The 21,886-nt window shown below is 39.0% G+C and overlaps 1 protein-coding gene across 3 annotated transcripts in view; it reads left to right on the plus strand.

The window, feature by feature from the left end:
* The first annotated feature begins 371 nt into the window (after positions 1 to 371).
* The window catches only part of TULP3 (TUB like protein 3), a 50,948-nt gene continuing 29,433 nt past the window's right edge, over positions 372 to 21,886 (plus strand). For all 3 annotated transcript variants that reach the window (XR_014145555.1, XR_014145556.1, XM_081821046.1), the window contains exon 1: positions 372 to 517. Coding sequence is in view for 1 of the 3 variants with exons in the window: in XM_081821046.1 (XP_081677172.1) it covers positions 477 to 517 (41 nt within the window). In the remaining 2 variants the exon portion in view is untranslated. The remainder of the gene's footprint in view (positions 518 to 21,886) is intronic.

Genomic DNA, 21,886 nt, shown 5'->3' on the forward strand with positions numbered 1-21,886 from the left:
TCTGGGTGGTCTCTGGGTACAAACGTTGGGGACGCGGGGGAGGCCGCTCCGTGGGTGGCGGTTAGGGGGATGGGCCGTTCCTCCGACGAACTGACTTCCCCGCCGCTGGGAGCCAACGCAGCTGTAGCGAACACATCCCTCCGTCCTCCGCCCCCCGCCCCGCCCCCCTGCCCCCCAGCGGCTCCATCCCATCCCCGAGACGCTCTCCAGGGACCCAGCCCTACCTAGCGCGTCACCAGAGTTCGGGCGCAGGCGCCTTTAACTCCTGGCGCCTCCGCCCCCTAGAAACCCTCCCGCATCGCCGGGCAGCAGCAATGGCCAATGAGAGACGAGCGACGGGCACGAGGGCCAATAGGCGGTGGCAACAGTGCAGGGTGCGGTTGCTAGGGGGCGGGGCCCGGCCGCCTGCCAGACTTGCCACCCTAGCAGCGGCGCCGGGGGTTCTGAACTTGGTTGCCACTTCCTGAGCCGCGGGGATGGAGGCGTCGCGCTGCCGGCTCGGACCCCGCGGGGACAGGTCCGAGAGGGGTGGTGGCTGGTCTCGTCTCGAGCGGGGCGGAAGGACGGAGTGAGACCGTGGCGGTCCTCTGGGAGCTTTGAAGAGAGGGCGGTGGGCTCGGTCGGGTCGGGAGGGACGGATTTGGCGGCAGGAGGCGAGTCTTCTGTCCCCCACTCCGCGGTGGAGGATCCCCTTTTTACCGGTGAGCGGGAGGAGGCAGCGGCTCTGCAGCCTTCACCGAGAGCAAGGACTTTGTGTTCAGGTCCTTGCTTGGGAAACTCTTGGGGTTTTCGTTACGAGCTCGTCTTGCTCTCTGTGGGCCTCGCTTACTCAAAATGCGTTAGCCCTGCTCCTCACGCACCGCCCGGCAGTGTCATAACTGAGGTGGATGAAGTCTTTCCCGGGGGTGTCGAAGCGTAAGGTTCGGGGTGATATTTAATCATTTGCTCTAATGCCATTGCTTTTGGCAGGCGGTGCTGAATTTTGGAACGGAGTCCGAGGGCCGAAAGTGCAAAACTAATCTTTTGCTTCTATCTGCTTTATAGTAATTCTCTCTATTTAGGATTGTTCGTCTTATTTGCAATGTACCATACCCCTTGTTTGCGCTCCTCTTTCCTGCCTCCGCCAGAGGGAGAGCCTGGGAAATAAAACAATCCGAAATCTCAGTCTGTCAATTTCTTGTTAGCTAGGTTAATGAAAAGTTAAGGGGGAGCGGCATGCAATCATTGGCTTCAAACTTTGGCACTGTCTGAGGATTGAAATCATACACGCCAGCAGTATTCCCCGCTTTTTATTCCGTTACCATGGCAAATAAAGATGTAGCCTGTAAGGATTTAGTCTATTTAGATGAGTAGATATTTAAACAATTCTAAACCATTTAAAAACGTCACAAGGAGGTGTTGGGCATGGAGAACACCTATTTTCCCCTTTCGTCAGATTTTATTTACGTGATAGCTGCGATCTGAGAGATTTGTTCACTGCACTTTCTTTTTTTCGAGTTGAGAGAAAAATAACCCACGTTTACTAGTATAACTATGGAAGTGCTAGGAGGACGTAAAGTTAAAATTCCGCGTCTTTGTTGAATTCACATGGTATATGTTCAGTGTGGGCATTCAATAAATTAATTTACAGCAATAAATTTCTTGGGTACCAGATGTTGGATATATGACTCATGGTTTTGGGGGAAGGGGGATTGACTTTGAAACTGAGACCAGGAGGCAAAGTGGTTTTTAATTTATTGGACCTGAAGTTTAAAGGGATAATTTTAAAGTTTTCCCCTCTTTTTCTTCCCAAAGAAAACTGACCTTTAATTTAAAAACTGACATCAAAGGTGTGAGTCACCAAATGTTTCTCCTGCCCTAGGTAATATTAAGTGCAGTTTCTATCACTGTTTAACTCAGTTGTTGCTGAGAAGGAGTGGAATGTCTCCTATTTTGGCTTCAGGTTGTATGCTTAATGTTTTTGATGAAATACATTGATAGAGTTTTTGGTATTAATACCTTTCGATGTGAAGTATAACATCTCACTTTTAAGTTTCCTGTGATTTTTTTTTCCTTTGAATTTTACCATGAGGCAGATTTCTTTTCAATGAAATGGAAAAATTACTAACAAACTTCAAATATTTTTCCTATTTCTGAAATATCTAGTGAAAATTGGAATTTGAAACATCACTCTCAGGACCTTTGTTGAAGCTAGGTATTTTATATTATAGCTTCCTGACCTTGAGCTTTCTCTGGCCTTTTGTCCCTGATACAGTTGAAGGTATGGTGAGAGGTTTCTTGGTGTGATGTGACCATGTGACCCAGTTGACTAAGGAAGTCCTAGTCTGTGGTTTATCTATGTTTTCTCTTTAGAAATATGAGCAGTTTTAGTAGCTGGAGGTTATGTATTGTCCGGGCTTGTTATCGTCTCTGACGTTCTCTCTTTTTTGAAGATTTATTTATTTATTTTAGAGAGTGTGTGTGCACGTGAGCGCGACAGAGCAGGGGGAGGGGCAGAGGGAGAGAATCCTGAAGCAGACTCCCTGCTGACCTGGATCCCCAGGACCCTGACAACATGATCTGAGCCAAAACCGAGGGTCAGCCACTTAACCTTCTGCACCATCCAGGTGTCCCTCTTTCTTTTTTGAATGTTTCATCAGATCAACTAATTGTGGGCAAATAGAGACTTACCCGGTGCTTAAATATACTCAGAGTAACTAATCCATGACTGCAGTATGTTTGGCAGATATTGAAAGCTCCTAATAACATCAAACATGCACGTATTTTTCCAAATGTGAAAGCTACATGCAGACCTGGAAAGGAGAGGATAATCCTCTGCAGTAAACTTTCTTCTTTCTGACAGACTCAGACATTTTTTGGAATAGTTTTTATTTCTGACTTTGCTTGTTCTTTCCTATGGAAACTCTGCCGTTTTCCCTGCATCTGTGCCCATTGAAAGAAAATGCTAACGTTTGTTCTTACTAAGGGGAAAAGTATGCTTGAATTACTCAGAGGCAGAGTTGAAGTTGCTTTGCTTCTCCGTTTTTGAGGATTTTAGGACTAGAAGGGGCCTTGATAATTCCCTTCATTCTCCTGTTTGAGAATAGTAGAAATGGCTTCTTTCAAACTAGAATTTCCTATGCTCTGCTTGTGCTTTATTTGCTTTATTTCCTCCGAATCAGTTCACTAGAAATAAACTCTTTGTTCTACTAAATTTATTCTGCCTCATCAGACGTCCTTACTGTCAGTAATAATGAAGCCTGCAAAATTTTCCTGGCCCAGTTAAGGCTTAGATCTACATATGCCTGAGAGACTACGCCCTGTCCACATGCTGATCAATGTGCTGCCTTTATTTACCCACTTTAATACCTGCCATGAGGGCTTGATAATGAGGGTTGCCATCTCTGTCTCTCTGCCTTAGAACTTCTGGGAAAACATGAATGATGAGTACTGTGTCACGTGAGTCACAGAACCCCTGGAAGACCACGGTTCTGAAGAGGATTATAGTAATACTTTTATTGTTTATAAGATGGCATTTGCTGTTTGACCACATGGCATTGTGGGAGGCGCTGGAAACTTCCACTGGGTTCCTGAGTTCTAGTTCCAGCTTTTTCACTCTCTGGCAGTGTGATCTTGAGCAGCTCATCTACTTTTTTGGCTTCAGTTTTCTCCTCTGGAAAATGAGGGCTTCTTTGGATTCCCTCAGTGATTTATAACGAATTAATAAAATGACATATATTTTTTAATAGCATATGGCTCAAATTTCAAAAGATAGAAAATGATATTCAGTGAAAAGTATGTCTTACTGTCTCCATGTCACCTTGTTCATTCATTGGTGGACATCTTAGGGGACCTTCCAAAGATACTGTGTTAAATCTACAAATATTCCTTTCCCACTCCTAAAATTTGATGATTTTGAGTTTTAGGGTAAAATATAATACTCTCAACCCTACAATCTACTTTCATCATTGACAAGAGGTGTTTTTAGAATATGAACTATAGTTCCTGCAAGTTTTTTTTTTTTTCCTGTGGTAATTAAAGTATAGAAAATAGGACCATAAGTAGTATTTTTCAGACAGTCTTCTAGAAGAATAAATCTTGCTATTCAGCTTTTCAGGAAGAAACTTCAGCATATAGTTTGCCTTTGATTTTCGGTTTTAGAATGCAATCAATTTAATAGAGGATTGACTTGTTTCCCTATTGAAACATAGTGTAATTTTGTTATGGCAATGCCATATGAGCTAGAGATAAAGTAGGAGTTTTTTTTTTGGCTGAGTAAAGGTCTTAAGCTGTGTTATTTTAAAAGGGAAGATCTGTCAAAATAAAATAATCAGTAATAAGGCTTACATTTGGGTATCCTTTGCTGCCTTCATAGTGTGTCACTCATTTGATCTCTTTTGAGCTTCATAGCTCTGAAGAAAACAGGGCTGGTGTTGTGGTCTTCATCTTATAGGTGGGGAAGTTAAAAATGAGAAAGGATGTGAAATACCTAAGGTCACATGACAAGTAAATGATGCAGTCGAAAGTAAAATTCAGAAGTAAAATCCAGGCTTTTGACTTCTAGTCCCTCTTCCACATACCGCCCCCCCCAACCATGTATTATCAAAATATCTATTCCAAGTATTCTGGATGCCATTTTTACAAATAAATGATAACAATGGATACTGATTACATTCTAACTATTTTTAGGATGAGCAGTTGAAGAAATCAGACATTTTAGCGAAGTATTAATTTCATCCAATGGAAAGGGAGTGGAAGTATGTCTTTGGTATCGTTAGACAAACAAATGCACTTTGATCTTTATCCAAGAAATAGAAGGGGAATAAGAAACATTCCTGAGTAACATCCCTTTTTAAATCTAGAAAGAAGAAATTCATTCTTTGACATCTGAATCAAATTATACATTTAAAATAACCTTTCTGTTTGGTTCACTCAAAAGAATGTTTTTACTTTTACTCTGTGGAACATGCAAAATGAAGAGGGGTTCACTCTAAAGTAATTTTTCTTGCTGCATCATTTGGGGCCAAATGAATGATTAAATCAGTTACCAACTTCTCTTTCTCATTGCCTCTCTCCCCACAAACAATTCTCCCTTCTTTCTGAAGAAAAGAAATGGTCCCACTAAATGGGCCTCTTAGGAAATGGATTTTCATTCCCTAGCTTCAATTATGTTAGTTCCAGATTGTGGCAGTCATTCAGGTAGGAGACGGCTGAGCCTAGAATACTAACATTTGTCCTCAGATGAGGAAGGATAGGTTTCAAAGGAGTCTTTTCTGGCAGTTCTAATTTGATCTTCATGTGCCTTTTCCCAGAAGCAGTGTTTTGTTCTAGCCAAAGGTGTTCTTGGTGGCTCAGTACATGTAAAAACACAGCCTTCCCGTAATGACATTTGGGATTGGGACAAGGTGAATCTATTTGTCAATTGACTTAGAGAAAATTACTTTATTAATAGCTATTGCCCCACCTACCTGACACCGGAATCGGTTCAGACAGTGAAATCAGACTATATACAACTAATCAACTCCTCCCATGGGTTTCCTCAGAATCCACTCACTGGCTTAGAAATTCTGCTACCTAAAAATACCAAATGAACTGGGATTCTGACTGAAAAGATACTCAGCAGACTTATTGAAATACCAAAGTGTGAAATTCCAGAGTGTGCTGAGCATTGGAGTACATGTGGTTAATGGTGCAGTTTAGCATGCTGAGTTGTTCCACTTTTTGGTTATTTTGAATAATGCTGCTATGAACATTAGTGTCCAAGTCTGTGTGCACATATATTTTCATTTCTTTTGCATATATACCTAAGTGGAGTTGTTGGGTCATATGGTAACTCTGTGTTTTACAACTTGAGGAACTAGCAGACTTGTTTTCCAAAACTGCTGCAACATTTTACATTCCCCGCAGCAGAGGTGTTGGGGTTCGTTTCTCTACATCCTCGCCATCACTTGTTATTGTCTATCTTCTTGATTATAGTCCTCCTCATGGATGTGAAATAGCATCTCATTGTGCTTTTGATTTGCATTCCTTTAATGATGATTGAGCTTTTTTATGTGCTTATCGATCATTCCTATATTTTTAGAGAAATATCTGTTCATTTACTCTGCCTGTTTTTAAATTGGGTTGTCTTTTTATTACTTAGTTGTAAGAGTTCTTTATAGGTATTCTGGATACAATTTCCTATCAGATAAATGATTTATAGATATTATCTCTGTCAGTGGATTGCCTTTTCACTTTCTTGATGGCGTCTTTTGAAGTGCAAGTGTATTTTATTTTGATATAGTCCAATTTATTAATTTTTCTTTTTATCTCTTTTGTTTTTGGTGTTGTACCTAAGCAATCATTGCCTAGTCCAAGTTCACAAAATTTAGTCGGATGTGTTCTTCTAAGGTTTTTAAAGTTTAAGCTCTTATATTTAGGCCTTTGATTCACTTGGTGTATGCTGTGAGGTAGGGGTCCAAATTCATCCTTTTTGCATGTGGATATCCAGAACCATTTGTTGATAAAACTATTTTGAACCTGTTTTTAAAACTGAAGTGTCATAGAGTACTTTCCAACTTAGTACCTCTAGATCTACCTTATTCTTTTTAATGACCACAAAGTATTATTTTCATAAATGTATCTTATTAATTGCTCACCTGTTGACATTAATATTATCTTGGGGGGGGTTCTATTGAAAACAATGAAAAATAGCATCCTCGTTACATGTATCTTTATATATTTGGCCTAGTATTTTGTAAACTTTGTATGTTTGGGGATGCGGTGTTTAATTTTAGTAGAGGCTGCTAAATTTCCCTCCAAAAAGGTTATAAACTTTTTCTTCAGCAGACTGTGAATGCCCATTTTTAAAGTGGAGCAATTACCATTCATTCTTGTTGCTCAATCCATTATATGTACAGATTGAGTATCTAGTAGGCACTTAGTAAATATTGACAGGCGATAAAGATGAAGGCAAAATTGAGGGGCTCCCTGCAGTTTGGATTAGAGTCACTTTAAGCTGGTCATTGAGACAAAGAATATAAAGCCAACTAATGCAAAATTCAGCAGCTAAAAGAAAATTGACATATGAAAGTAGGAACAAAGGTAGCCAAGGTTATGTAGGTGATATTCTTATGTTCTTTACAGATTAAATAAAGCATATTGTTTGTGGAGTCCAAGATGTTTACTGGCAATTATGATAAAGGATTGCCACAAAAACTGTTCCAGAAGTATATAACAAAAGAAATTTTGATTGACAGGTATAAGAGTTGTAGTTAGCGGGGCGCCTGGGTGGCTCAGTCGTTAAGCGTCTGCCTTCGGCTCAGGTCATGATCCCAGGGTCCTGGGATCGAGTCCCATACTCAGGCTCCCTGCTCGGCGGGAAGCCTGCTTCTCCCTCTCCCATTCCCCCTGCTTGTGTTCCTGCTCTCGCTGTGTCTCTCTCTGTCAAAAAAAAAAAAAAAAAAAGAGTCGGCTGCTTAACTGTGAAAGGTACATCCATGGTTTTAAATTAAAAATAAAGTTTTTTCTTTAAAAAATGATTTTCGGTTTACAGTAACTTTTGTTCAAATTATTTCTCATGGTTAGGCAGTGATCTTTTATCAGTTTCTTTATTATTTTCCATAGCCATACAGCTATAAAATGGGGAGAGTAATATCTAATTTTTACAACTACTTTGGAAAGTCCAAAAGTAAGAGATGATGAATTAAAATATTTCTTTAAGGCATAAGTCAAAGGACTTTTTTTTCATCTAACTTTAAAATTCATTTGTTTATCAAACATTTGTTTCACATCTTCCATGTTGTAGGCATCACGTGCCATGAGCAATGCTGAGTAATGTTAGAAAGTACTGATGTTCGTTAAGTTTCTTTTGTAATTTTGCTTTTCTTTTGAGTGTTAGAGGTTTGTCTCAAGAGTCATAAAAGAAATGACTATGCATGTTGCTTAGCTTAGCAGAGGCACTGTTTTGGCAACTGCTCTATGGTAGTGAAAGCAAGAGAAGCCCCAGAGAAGCTTAGAAGCATAGAGTGCATCTCCTGACACCACAGCTCTAGCAGAAACGCCCTATACAAGACACTGACGTGGATACATTTTGCTTCCTTACCCACAAGCTTGCACTTGAATCAAAAGTACGCACATACTCCTTAATAGATCCCTCCTAAAAGTGTCAACTGTCTTCCCAAAACTGAGCAAGTTGCTCCTGTGGGTGTTCTGGGGGTTCATGTTGCTAACCGGGATAATGGCATCAGTTTTGATTTCTAGTTGAAAAATAACCAACAGAAATTCTCAGGGTTGTGAATTCAAGACCCACATTAGGCATAGAGCTTACTTAAAAAAAAAAAAAAAAAATTTAGGGCTGCCTGGCTGGCCCAGTTGGTAGAGCATGTGACTCTTGGTCTTGGCCTTACCCACATTGGGTAAGAGATTACTTTAAAAATGAAAATAAAAGGGGTGCCTGGGTGCCTCAGTCAGTTGGGTGTCTGTCTTTGGCTCAGATCATGATCTCAGGGTCCTGGGATCAAGCCCTGCACCGGCTCCCTGCTTGGTGGGGACTCTGCTTCTTCCTCTGCCCCTCCCCCTTGCTTGTGCTTGCCCACTCTCTCTCTCTTTCTTTCTCAAATAAATAAAATCTTTTTAAGAATTCTAAAAAATAAAATAAATAAACAACAAAATCGACAGTCTTTTTTTTCTCATTTTAAAATGCAGCCATTTAAGAGCTTTCAAGTGCTTGCGTCGGCAGCACATGTACTAAGCCTTCGAGCATATTTTGAGCGGGCACATGCAGTAATTAGTGGAGATCAGATAAGTGTGCTTATAACTGAGACATCGGGTTGATTAATACATAGCAGAACATTGCTGGCTCCTATATTGATTTCAACCATTTAGAGTTTCAAATTGTTTTATTCTTAGTTACATTTAGTGGGCTAAGAAATTGACTTTTAATATGTGTATTTTAAATGTCTTTACATGGTACTGTTATGAAAAAACTCAGCTTTTTCCTTTCTAGATGGGGGAAAACCCAGTCCTTTCCTACTGTGTGTTCCTTTCCTGCTATGTGTTTCTTCCCTGTGTCTCTCCTTAATTTCTCACACAGAACACTTCACTTCTGACATTTCTGGGTTTTTTTCCCCACAACAAGCAATTCTCTCTGACACCACTTGGGTGTTCTACAATTCAACTCAATTCTGACACTATCTAACAAGATAGTTTTGGATCCCACAGGTTAAGGGCTTGGTCCCACAAGACTGCCCCTCCCCTGCAACCCCCATTCTTCAGACGTCATTCACAAGCCCAGTTATCACCTGTGCTTCTGACCAACTGGCTATAGGCGGTAGGTTCCAAAAATCCCCTTCTTGGGTTCAATTAATTTGCTAGAGCAGCTCACAGAACTCAGGGGAACACTTAACGTTTACCAGCGTATTAAGGGATATGATAAAGGATGTGGAAGAACAGCCAGATGAAGAGATACATAGGGCAAGGCCTGGGAGGGTCCCAAGCACAGGAACTTCTGTCCCCATGGAATTGGGGTATCTCACCCTCCTGATGTGGTTGTGTTTGCCAACCTGGCAGCTCTCCAAGCTCTCTACTTGTGGAATTTAATGGAGGCTTCATCAGATAGGCATTATCAATCATTTTCAGCCCTCCCTTTTCAAGAGAATGAGGAGTGGGGCTGAAAATTCCAAGCATCTAATCATGGTTTGATCTTTCAGGTGACCAGCCCTTCACAGGTACAAAATTCAAAAGGATTGAAACAGTACGTAATGAAAAGTAAAAATGCCTCCCTTTCCCCTACCTATTTAGTTTTCCTCCCTGAAGGCAACACTGATACCAGCTTACTGTGTATCCTTCCAAAGATCGTCTGCATTGCAGATGAAAGATACGTATATATTTTTTTCTTTCATAAATGGTGGTAAATACTCCCCAATTATCTGCACCTTGCCTTTTTTCAATTAGTAAAACGTCTTGGAAATTGTTCCAAATCAATATCTCTATATTTCTATATTTTATTCATGTCAGTGCTTTTTTTTAAACAGCGGCATGGTATTCCATTGTATGGATATGGTCTCAGTCCCTATTGATGAACATTAGAGTGTGCTATCTTGTTATTACAAACAGTGCTACAGAGTCATATAAAGTTTATAATCATATGGGGTGCCTGGGTAGCTCAGTCGGTTAAGAGACCAACTCTTGATTTCAGGTCATGCTCTCAGGGTTGTGAAATTGAGGCCTGTATGTCAGCCTCTGTGACAGCCTGCTTTGGGCTCCCCACTGGCTGTGAGGCCTGCTTAAGATTCTCTCTCACCCTCTCTCAAAAAAAAAAAAAAAGTTTATAATCATACTGGACAGTTGGCTACAGTTGGGAAATCCTAAGTCAATAAAGAGTATAAATTTGCCTGAAGAGTTTCTCTAAGAGTGTAAGTTGCATTCATTAGTGATCAGAAATTTTATATTTCATACCAACATATTTTTAACATTTCAAAAAACTAATGTTAGGGCGGGCGCCTGGGTGGCTCAGTTGGTTAAGCGACTGCCTTCGGCTCAGGTCATGATCCTGGAGTCCCAGGATTGAGTCCTGCATCGGGCATCCTGCTCAGCAGGGAGTCTGCTTCTCCCTCTGACCCTCCCCCCTTTCATGTGCTCTCTCTCTCTCTCATTCTCGCTCCCTCAAATAAATAAATAAGATCTTAAAAAAAAAAACCCTAATGTTAGAGCAAATATGTGATGATTGTACACAATTGAACTTATTTGTTGAGGGTAAAGATATAATGAAACCCTAGGAGCTATTGGAAGTTTAGAGTGGAGAGAGGGAAAGAGTGGGACTTGTGTTTGTTACTTTTTTTTTCTTACTTCATTGACACTATTTCTGATAATTCCTTATGGAAGTTTCACTGTAAAAATCACTGCCTCCTCTTTGATGAATTACACTACCAGAGGCCACCCATTTTATTTGTAGCTGCTTGAATGTATTGAGTGCCCATTATTATTTTATAAGTAGTAGTAGACCATTTTATTTTGACACAAAGATTTTCTTTAACATTTATTAATGTTCGTGTCATTAAATATAAGCTATTTTGAGCAGTACCTATGTCTCAAACTCTTATGTAGCATATAGACAAGGTAGAGATTCAGAAAACAATACAGATTTAATGTGTGCTTTCTATGTACCTGACACTATTCTAATCATTTTCTTACTAATTTGTTCAAATCTTATATAGTCATATGAGATAATTATTATTATCTTTATGCTGTGCATGGTGGGCAGAGGTTAAATAACTTGTCTGAGAGAGAAAGTAAAGGATCTGGGATATTAAAAAGCCAGGAAATCTGGATCCAGAGGCTGTCCTTGAAACTATTCCTCTGTAAAGTTGATTGACTTTACTTTCATTCTTAGATGTTTTATGAGATCATTATAATTATCCCCTTTGTTAGGGAAGGAAAATGTAGAGAAGTAAGATTGTTTGCCCAGAGTATGTTTATGGAAGGGAGGCCTAAACTTAGGGTATTGATAGGCAAAGATGCCTGGGGGAAGAGGATAGATTTTATCTTCTGGACTTTGAATGGGCTTTGTATCAAATAAATAAGAAACACCATTCTGCCATTCATTGCTCAACATGTTGAGCAATCACTGGTTTGACTATGGTTTAAGAAAGCAATTTATATGTGTAAGTAAATTGTTCTTGTCCTTTCTATTTAATCTGTCAACATAGTGGCTTTTTTATCTTTCCACAACAAAACAATTCACAAGGAAGGGTGGGTTGTTTAAAAATAAAATAGAATTGAGGTAGCAGGAAACAAGAATGATTATTCACTCTGCTCTGTAGAGAGGGATTGTATTATGTGTCCATGTCAGCGCCAGAAGAAACTTCGCAGGAGTCATGAGCATTATGGTCTGCTTCACTTATTGAATTTCACTGGTTTTTAAATTCAATTTTAGGATTCTTGTAAATATAGTGCAGTCTTGCAGTGCTCTTTATTTTTGATATTTTGTCATCTGACATCCCATAGAAAGGCGCAAACTTCAGAATGATGTTGTTCACTGAAAGAATTAGTCAGGAAAAAAAAACAGAAGGAAGCCTCAAGAAACAAAGACCAGGTACTATATTTGGGGGAAAAGAGGAATCTCTTCATTGGTGTTAGTAAAGGTCTGATATTTATTTATTTATTTTTTAATTTTTTTTAATTTTTATTTTTTTAAAGATTTTATTTATTTATTTGACAGACAGAGACACAGCGAGAGAGGGAACACAAGCAGGGGGAGTGGGAGAGGGAGAAGCAGGCTTCCCGCAGAGCAGGGAGCCCGATGCGGGGCTCGATTCCAGGACCCTGGGATCATGACCGGAGCCGAAGGCAGACGCCCAACGACTGAGCCACCCAGGCGCCCCAAGGTCTGATATTTATTAAAGTAAATCTTTGCTGAACAACTCCAGGGAGGTGGGTAAAGTGGGGACTTGGGGGTGGATACATGTGGGGAAGGAATGCTTCCCTGTTCCCTTTTCATTGGCTTTTCTGGTCTCTGATCTGCATCTTTTCAGCAATTATCAGTTCACACCCATATTCACATTTATAAATATTTATCATGTGCATATAAAATAATGAAAATAGCTTATATGTAGTTTGTCAAAATTATTCTGATTTCTTTGTGACAAATGCTGTATATAATCTCACAGGTACACATGCCAAAATTCCTTGGCAGTGGAAAATGAAGTGAAGGATTTCACAATATGACAAAATATTATGACTCAGTGATTGGGAGTAAATGTATTAAAATTTCAGGTGCATTCACTTGAAAGGCATATGGGAAATTAAGGCTTTTCACAGGAGTTCTAGAGGAAACATTTTAAAAAGTTGTATTTTGGGGTGCCTGGGTGGCTCAGTCGTTAAGCATCTGCCTTCGGCTCAGGTCATGATCCCAGGGATCCACAGGAAGCCTGCTTCTCCTCTCCCATTCTGCCTGCTTGTGTTCCCTCTCTCGCTGTGTCTCTTTCTGTCAAATAAATAAATAAATAAATCTTTAAAAAAAGTTGTATTTTGAAAGGGTCTCTAAAAATATGGAATACAAAACATTACTTTGCATTGGTTGATGGTATAGTTGAAGGGTGTGCTAAGAGGGTGAAAGGCAGTGTCTTTTCTCCTACAGAAAGTTACCTGTTTATGGAGTGTTTATATGCATCCATATTTTTTCTTAGATCTCAACTCTTTGTCCTTTCTAAAAGAAAGTTTGAGTTAGAGATGGCAGCTGTAACTAACCTATCAGTTTGTGTCAGTATCAGCTTTAGGTGTTCTAGTATTCTTGGTCCCAAATAAAATGTAAAGTATAATATCCTTTCATATAGTGATTGAGAGTATAAACTTTGGAGCTAGATTTCCTGGGTTTGGATCCTGGCTCTACCATTTACTGATTGTGGGACCACAGAACTTAGCTGTGCCTCAGTTTCCACAACTATAAAATAAAAGTTGAATTACTTCAACTAAATAACCTATACTGAACTCAGATCTCAGATCTCTCAGAGCCAGTTAAAAATACCGGGAGAGTTTGATTACTTCCACTTATATCAGTGTTTACCCAGTCTGTTTGTTTACCCCAGTCTGTTAGTTTATGGCCATGGAGACAGGGCTATCCAGAATAAATAAGCTGTACAGACATGGTCCAGACGTTCTGTCTTGTCAGAGATAGGGGATTATTTTGGCAAGGCAGAAGCTTAAAAACACAGTATTGATACTATCTTTTTTTTTTTTAAATAATAGATTTTATTTTTTAGAGCAGTTTTAGGTTTACAGAAAAATAAATGGAAGTACAGAGAGTTCTCATATAGTCCCTCATCCACCCCCCCCTTTTCCACTATCATTAACATTTTGCATTAGTGTGGTACATTTGTTAAAAATTGATGAGCCAGTATTGATATGTTGTTATTAACTAAAGTCTGTAGTTTACATTAGGATTCACTCTTTGTGGGTATATTCTGTGGGTTTTGACAAATGTATAATGGCATGTATCTATCATTACAGTATCACACAGAATAGTTTCACTGCTATAAAAATCCCCTGTGCTCTACTTATTCATTTCTTCATAGATCTTTTGTTGTTTATTTTTTTAAATACAAGTATAATTAATAAACAGTGTTTTGTTAGTTTCGGGTGTACAATATAATGATTCAACAATTCTATACATTTCTCAGTGCTCACCAAGATAAATATACTTAATTCCCTTTATTTCACCCAACCCTCCATCCACCTCCCCTCTGGCAACCACCAGTTGGTTCTCTGTACTTAAGAGTCTGTGGTTTTTTGTTTCTTTTTTTGTTGTTCATTTGTTTTGATTCTTAACTTCCGCATATGAGTGAAATCATATGGTATTTGTTTTTCTTGAACTGACTTCACTTAGCATTATACCCTCTAGGTCTGTTTTTACTATTTCTATAGTGTTGCCTTTTCCAGAATGTTATATGGCTGGAATCATACAGTATATACAACTTTTTTAGATTGAATTTCTTTCACTTATCAGTATATCTTTAAGGTTCCTCCATGTCTTGTGTGTGTATGTGTGTGTGTGTGTGTGTGTGGCTTGATAGCTCTTTTCCTTTATCACTGAATAATATTTCATGGTATGGATGTACCACAGTTTGTTTATCCATCCACGTATTGAAGGACATCTTGGTTGCTTCCAGCTTTTGGCAATTATGAATAAAGCCGCTATAGTCATAATGAAAATATTCATGTGCAAGTTTTTGTGGGGACAAAAGGCTTCACTTTTTGGGTAAATACTAAGGAACACAACTGTTGGATCCTATGATGAGAGTAGATTTAGTTTTGTAAGAAACTGCCAAACTGTATTCCATAGTTGCTGTGCCATTTTTTATTCTTACTGCTCCACGTCTTTGCCAACATTTGGTGTTGTCAGTGTTTTGGATTTTAGCCATTCTGCTAGGAATGCAGTGGTAACTCATTGTTTTTTTCTTTTTTTAATTTGCCATTCTGTAATGGCATATGATGTGGAACATCTTTTCCTATGCTTATTGGCCATCTGTATATCTTCTTTGGTGAGGAGTCTGTTTAGATCATTTGCCCATTTTTTAATTGGCTTGTTTTCTTATTGTTGAGGTTTTTGTTTTTGTTTTTTAAGATTTTTTATTTATTTGACAGAGAGAGACACAGCAAGAGAGGGAACACAAGCAGGGGGAGTGGGAGAGGGAAAAGCAGGCTTCCAGCTGAGCAGGGAGCCCGACGTGGGGCTCGATCCCAGGACCCTGGGATCATGTCCCGAGCTGAAGGCAGATGCTTAACCGACTGAGCCACCCAGTTGCCTTGGCCTCTGCTTTTCTATCGTAATTTCCTAGCTGGCAGAGCTGCACATGCATTGTACTTGTTGGTCAGTGAGGTTCAATATCACCAAGTGGTGACACTTACATAAGCTTCCCAGCAAGATTCTCACATATGTATCATAGGATATAGGAAATTGTAAATTTCCTTTTTCTAATATTTCCCCCCCAGATATTAATTATTGCATAGGTAACAGAGGAACAAAAACAAAAACAGAAAGGCTACCCCAGATTCTAATATCTGTTCTTCTTTTGCCTGCATTCTCTTTACCTGTCCATGTGGGAAGTAGTAAACTTGATTACTTTTTGAGGCGACCACAACAATTTGCCACCTTTAAAATTTATTTTTATATCTTCTTAGCTAGTTAAATAAGAGACCCATGTTTTTATGTTTCTCTTATTAGTAAGAAAATGGACGTTTTGAAAGATTGTGGAAGTAACTCAGTAAATCAATAGTAGAGTAGAAAAGAGACCCTCTTCTCTCCTGTCTACTTACTATTCTGTTTTCAAATCTATTAGAATTACTGTTACTGTTACATTAGCACCCTGTCCTTGCTGTAAAATGCTGATGCTGTCTGGATGGACTATATTGCCATTATAGCCTAGGACAATCTTTTTAAGCCCTAACTTTGGTACTTGAGATGTCTTTATAAGGATACAGACAGTTCCCCAATTTATAGCTGTATTAATGTTCTGAATGTTGGTATGAATTGGTTGTTTGGCATTTAGGGTGTTTTCCCTTTGAAAAATCTTTGCCTTGTTCCTGATCTTAGAGGAAATGCTTTCAGTCTATCACCATTGTGTATTATGTTTGCTGTAGGCTTTTCATATATGACTTTTATTATGTGGAGGTAGTTTCCTTCTATTTCTATTCTATTGTTTTTTTTTTTTTTTAAGATTTTATTTATTTATTTGACAGAGAGAGACAGTGAGAGAGGGAACACAGCAGGGGGAGTGGGAGAGGGAGAAGCAGACTTCCCATTGAGCAGAGAGCCCGATGCGGGGCTCGATCCCAGGACCCTGGGATCATGACCTGAGCCAAAGGCAGACGCTTAACGACTGAGCCACCCAGGCGCCCCTAAGTGTTTTTATTTTGAAAGGATCTTGAATTTTGTCCAATGCTCTTTTTTTTTTAAAGATTTTATTTATTTGACAGAGACACAGCAAGAGAGGGAACACAAGCAGGGGGGAGTGGAGAGCGAGAGGGAGAAGCAGGCTTCCTGCAGAGCCAGGAGGCCGATGCGGGGCTCGATCCCAGGACCCTCGATCATGACCTGAGCCCAAGGCAGACACTTAACGACTGAGCCACCCAGGCGCCCCTGTCCAGTGCTTTTTATACATCAATTGTTTTTGTTTTTGTTTCTTTATTTTGCTGATGTGTGCCTGTTTTTGAGAAGCAGGGTTACAGAGGGAAAGAACAGGGACTTTGGTGTCTTACATAATTGCATAAAAATTTGGCTTTGTTTTTTCTTTCTTTCTTTTTTTTTTTTAAAGATTTTATTTATTTATTTGACAGAGAGAGACACAGTGAGAGAGGGAACACCAGCAGGGGGAGTGGGAGAGGGAGAAGCAGGCTTCCCGCCGAGCAGGGAGCCCGATGTGGGACTTGATCCCAGGACCCTGGGATCATGACCCGAGCCGAAGGCAGTCGCTTAACCAACTGAGCCACCCAGGCGCCCTGGCTTTGTTTTTTCTAATTTATGTGACCTTAAGCTTGGCTTAGTAAATTACTTAATCTCCTGGAGCCACCCTTTTTCATCTATAAAATAACTAAAATAATAGCAACCTTACGTGGTTCAAATGAACAGTAAGATTTATATGTATAAAGGCCTAAGCACTCTCCCTAGCAAATAGAACCTTTTCCTTTCCTTTTACCTCAATGACATGTGTTTATTATTATTGTATTTCTGTTGTTGTTAGGCTTTGAGTTCATATTAATATTATTGGTTGGGTTCATATTAATATTACAGTTTGTTTTTACTTTTATTTTAAGGAGAATTGTGAGGAAACTTGTAGTAGACTTAAAAAAGAACAAGATGGTTAAATTTAAAACTATTTTAAAAGGCAAAGTTAAAATATCTGTGGTGTTAGAATACATATGGTCAAGGGATAACTAAATTATAAGAGTTTATTCAGAATATGACTCCAGTATATCAAACACGCAAAGGATTTAAATTATTGAAGAGAGACTTTGGACATTAGATAATTTTTTATAACCTTAACCTTTATTTTATAAATAATTTTTTATAACCTTTATAAATAATTTTATAACCATTAAATAATTTTTTATAACCACATAAAAATGTGGACTACCAAGAGAGATAATTTCCACTTTATGTATGATCAGCACTAATCATACTGCTGGTGGAAGTATGAATTGATGTAGTTTGTTTGGGAAGTTAATTTGGCAATACAACTAGTCATACCCTTTGACCAGTCTTCTCATTCCAAAAAGGATTTAGGTCTACCCTTAGTAATCCTATTTCTGGGAATCTGTCTCAAAAAGAAACCTTGAAATGCAGATATAAACTTTATTTAAATTTATTTATTTATTAATGAGGTATAATCTCTATACAGTAAAATACACATTTTAAGTGTACAGTTCAAGGACTATTTTACGTTTGTATATATCCCTATGATGCAGCTATAGTACATTTCTATCACCCAGAAAGTTTCCTTGTGCCTCTTTCAAATTTTATCTTTCCTCTACCCTCCACCCCACAATGGTAACCATTATTCTGATTTCTATCACCATGGATGCTTTTGGTGGTTCTTGAACTATTATAAGTGAAAGCATACAGTATATACTCTTTCATGCAAGTTTGTTTTCTTTTTTTTTTTAAGATTTTATTTATTTGAGAGAGAAAGACAGAGATAACAAGAGCCAGCAGGAGCAGGGAGGAGAGGGAGAAACAGGCTCCCGGCTGAGCAGGGATCCAGGCGTGGGGCTCAATCTCAGAACCCTGGGCTCAATCTCAGGACTCTGGGCTCATGAACTGAGCCAAAGACAGACACTTAACCGACTGAGCCACCCAGGCGCCCCATGTAAGGCTGTTTTCAGTCAGCATAATGTTTTTGAGATTTAACCATGTCGTTTATGTATATTACCAGTTCTTTTTACTGCTGAGTAATATTCCATTGAATGACTATACCACAATTTGTTTTTTTTGTTGTTGTTGTTCTTCTGGTCTTAGACATGTGATTCTAGTTTTTGGCTTTATGAACATTCTTGTACAACTCTTTTTGTGGGCATATGTGCTAATTTCTTCTGGATATAAATCTGTAACACTTTTTGTTATTAAATTAGCAACAACTATGAGGGCTGCAGAGTGTGAGGTTTGTGGTGTGCAGCCAGAGTGCGGAGGGCGCACGCTGCCTGCTCTGGCCTGGGGGGCGGCGGGGGGGGGGCGGGCGCGGGGTGGGGGGAGCTGCACGGTGGGCGGGCGCGTGGGGGTGGGCGCGGGGGTGGGGGGCAGGCGCGGAATGACAATCAGGAAGCTGCCTGCGGGCTCCTCTGCTCAGTGTGCATAAATTCACATACAAATATGAATGAATAACGAGAAAATGGTATTGGAACAGTGGGAATCAGCAATTTTGCACAGGAAGCTTTGGGAGATGTGATGTTGTTTACTGTAGTCTGTCTGAAGTCAGGACAAAATTGAACAAACAATGTGAGTTTGGTGCTTTGAAGAGTAAGAAAGCTGCTAGTGAGCTCTATTCTCCTCTATCAGGAGAAATAACAAATTAATGAAGCTTTTGCAGAAAATCCAGGACTTGCCAACAAATCTTGTTATGAAGATGGTTGGCTGATCAAGCTAACACTCAGTAATCCTTCAGAACTGGATGAATTAGTGAGTGAAGAAGCATATGATAAATCCATAAAATCTACTGAGGAGTGAAAATGGAACCCCTAAATAAACTAGTATGAAATAAAAAAATAAATAAATTAGCAACAACATAAATATCCAACAATAGGGGAATAAATCAGTATAGGTAAAATATTATGCCACCACTAAAAATTGTGCTTATAAAAACGAAGGAAAAAGTTTACAATGTATGACTTGGAAAAAATAATGCATTATTATTATGTAGTATATTTTAATTTACTTTTTAATTTTTCTATAATGGGAGTAAATTACTTTTCCAAGAAAAAATATACTTTTTTTTTTTAAAAGATTTTATTTATTTATTTGACAGAGAGAGACACAGCAAGAGAGGGAACACAAGCAGGGGGAGTGGGAGAAGGAGCAGCAGACTCCCCCCTGCTGAGCAGAGAGCCCCATGCAGTGTTTCATCCCAGGACTCTGGGATCATGACCTGAGCCAAAGACAGATGCTTAACGACTGAGCCACCCAGGCGCTCCAGAAAAAATATACTTTAAAAATCTGAGTGAGGATCATTGTACTTTAGATATTGTGAACTTTGATTATGTAGACAGTAGAGGGTAGTCAAGTTGAACTTCTTTTGTATCTTTTCTTGTCTAACTTTGCTTGTATGACTTTTATTTGAATTACAGACGTTTCCCAGTTGTAGATCAATTATGTGTATCAGGTGGAATAATTATTCATTATGTGGTAAAGGAGTCCTTTCCCTTAGTAATTAAAAACATGCAAGTAAACAACTTTAAGTTACTTTTTTTTTTTAAGATTTATTTATTTTATTTTAGGGGGGGTGGTTAGTGAGCATGAGCAAGAGGGGCAGAGGGAGAAGGAGAGAGAATCTAGCAGACTTCATGCCCAGTGCAGAGTCCAGCGCGGGGTTTGATTTCACTTGAGATCAGGATGGTGAGATCAGAACCTGGACCGAAGCGAATAGTTGGCTCTTAACCAACTGCACCACCGAGGCACCCCTTAAGTTACTTTAATATATCATTAACCTAACAGAGGTAACATCCCAAATTGGCCAGAGCATAGAGAAATAGTTTTTAACTTGCTGGTAGCAATATAAATTTATAAAGTTTTATTTTGGGGAAAAACAATTTAGAAGAATTATAGGTAAGGACTCGTAATAGTATAGTTTATAACTTTTGACTTGAAAATTCCACTTTGAAGAATAAAGATACTCATTGCTGTTCTATAGTGACACAAAAGAAGAAGTTCTATGTTTAACAGAGGGAACAAGTCCATCTTACCAGTGGGGTAGGACACTTTAACAATTAAGATATGATATGTTTATGAATTTTGTCAATAAAATGGTGGTGCCTGGGTGGCTCAGTCGTTAAGCGCCTGCCTTCGGCTCAGGTCATGGTCCCAGGGTCCTGGACTCGAGCCCCCCATCAGGCTCCCTGCTCCGCGGGAAGCCTGCTTCTCCCTCTCCCACTCCCCCTGCTTGTGTTCCCTCTCTCACTGCGTGTCTCTCTGTCAAATAAATAAACAAAACAAAATCTTAAAAAAAAAAAAAAGAAAAGAAAAAGGAGACACATACATAGGTAAAATAATTGGAAAAAAAAGACCAAAATGAGTTTTTGGAGTGTTCACAGCAAATCTGTGCATGTGTTGAATTTATAGTGCACTTAAAAAGTCAATTTTACCATATGATAACTTAAAAAATTAATGCAGACAAACTCGGTTTGAGAAAAAGAAAAAAGTATATGAAGGTACTGACAAAAATTAGAAATTGATTGTGATGTGAGAGTTTGTAGTATATTGGGATTTTTTTCTGTAAAGTTTTTTTTTTAATATTTTAAAAGATTAGCTATACATGTGTATGTGTGCATTTGTATTATGTGTGTGTTTGTGTGCTAAGTCACATTGAATAATAAAGTTCTTACTCTTTCACTGTCAACAGTTTTTGAATGTTACTGTTCAAATGGATAGGAAACTGATAAAAACATACCATCAGGATATTCAGGATAAGTATAATTTAGAAATGTTCAAAGCACTGTTGAAGTAGAACAGAGGAAATTATTATGGAGAAATTGAGGACTTTTTCATAGAAAAAGTGAGACTTGAACTTAGGGGTATGTGGGGTTTTTTTGTTTGTTTGTTTTAGATTTTCAGGGGCTTTTTATTCAATGGCAGGTCATTTATTCCCATAGAGAAAATTGTTTTTACAATGACATTTTTAAAGAGATGTTTCATTTATCACAGAGTTACTGTGAAGCTGTACAAAGATATTTATTTGTTTAGTCAATATGTATGTTTTATTTAAAAAGCATTACTCCATAGCACTTTTATAGGCTGTGGAACAGTGATAATATGAGAGCTCAGTGTAATAACTAATGCTCACCACAAGATTCCTAAGTCAAGAAGCAAAGCATAGGCTAGGCCCTTTTACTAAGGTGGGGATATACTTAAAAAAAATTTTTTTAAAGATTTTATTTATTTGACAGAGAGAGACATAGTGAGAGAGGGACCACAAACAGGGGGAGTGGGAGAGGGAGAAGCAGGCTTCCCGTGAAGCAGGGAGCCCAATGTGGGGCTCGATCCCAGGACCCTGGGACCATGACCTGAGCCGAAGGCAGACGCTTAATGACTGAGCCACCCAGGCACCCCTTAAATTTTTCTTTTTTAATCCAGAAAATTGTTCCTCTCTCTTCATGTTTTAAAAAACAGTTTCTTGGGCGCCTGGGTGGCTCAGTTGGTTAAGCGACTGCCTTCGGCTCAGGTCAT

This window comes from Leptonychotes weddellii, chromosome 5, assembly GCF_054177405.1.
Source record: "Leptonychotes weddellii isolate Sample4059 chromosome 5, ASM5417740v2, whole genome shotgun sequence".
NCBI classification, from domain to species: Eukaryota; Metazoa; Chordata; class Mammalia; order Carnivora; family Phocidae; genus Leptonychotes; species Leptonychotes weddellii.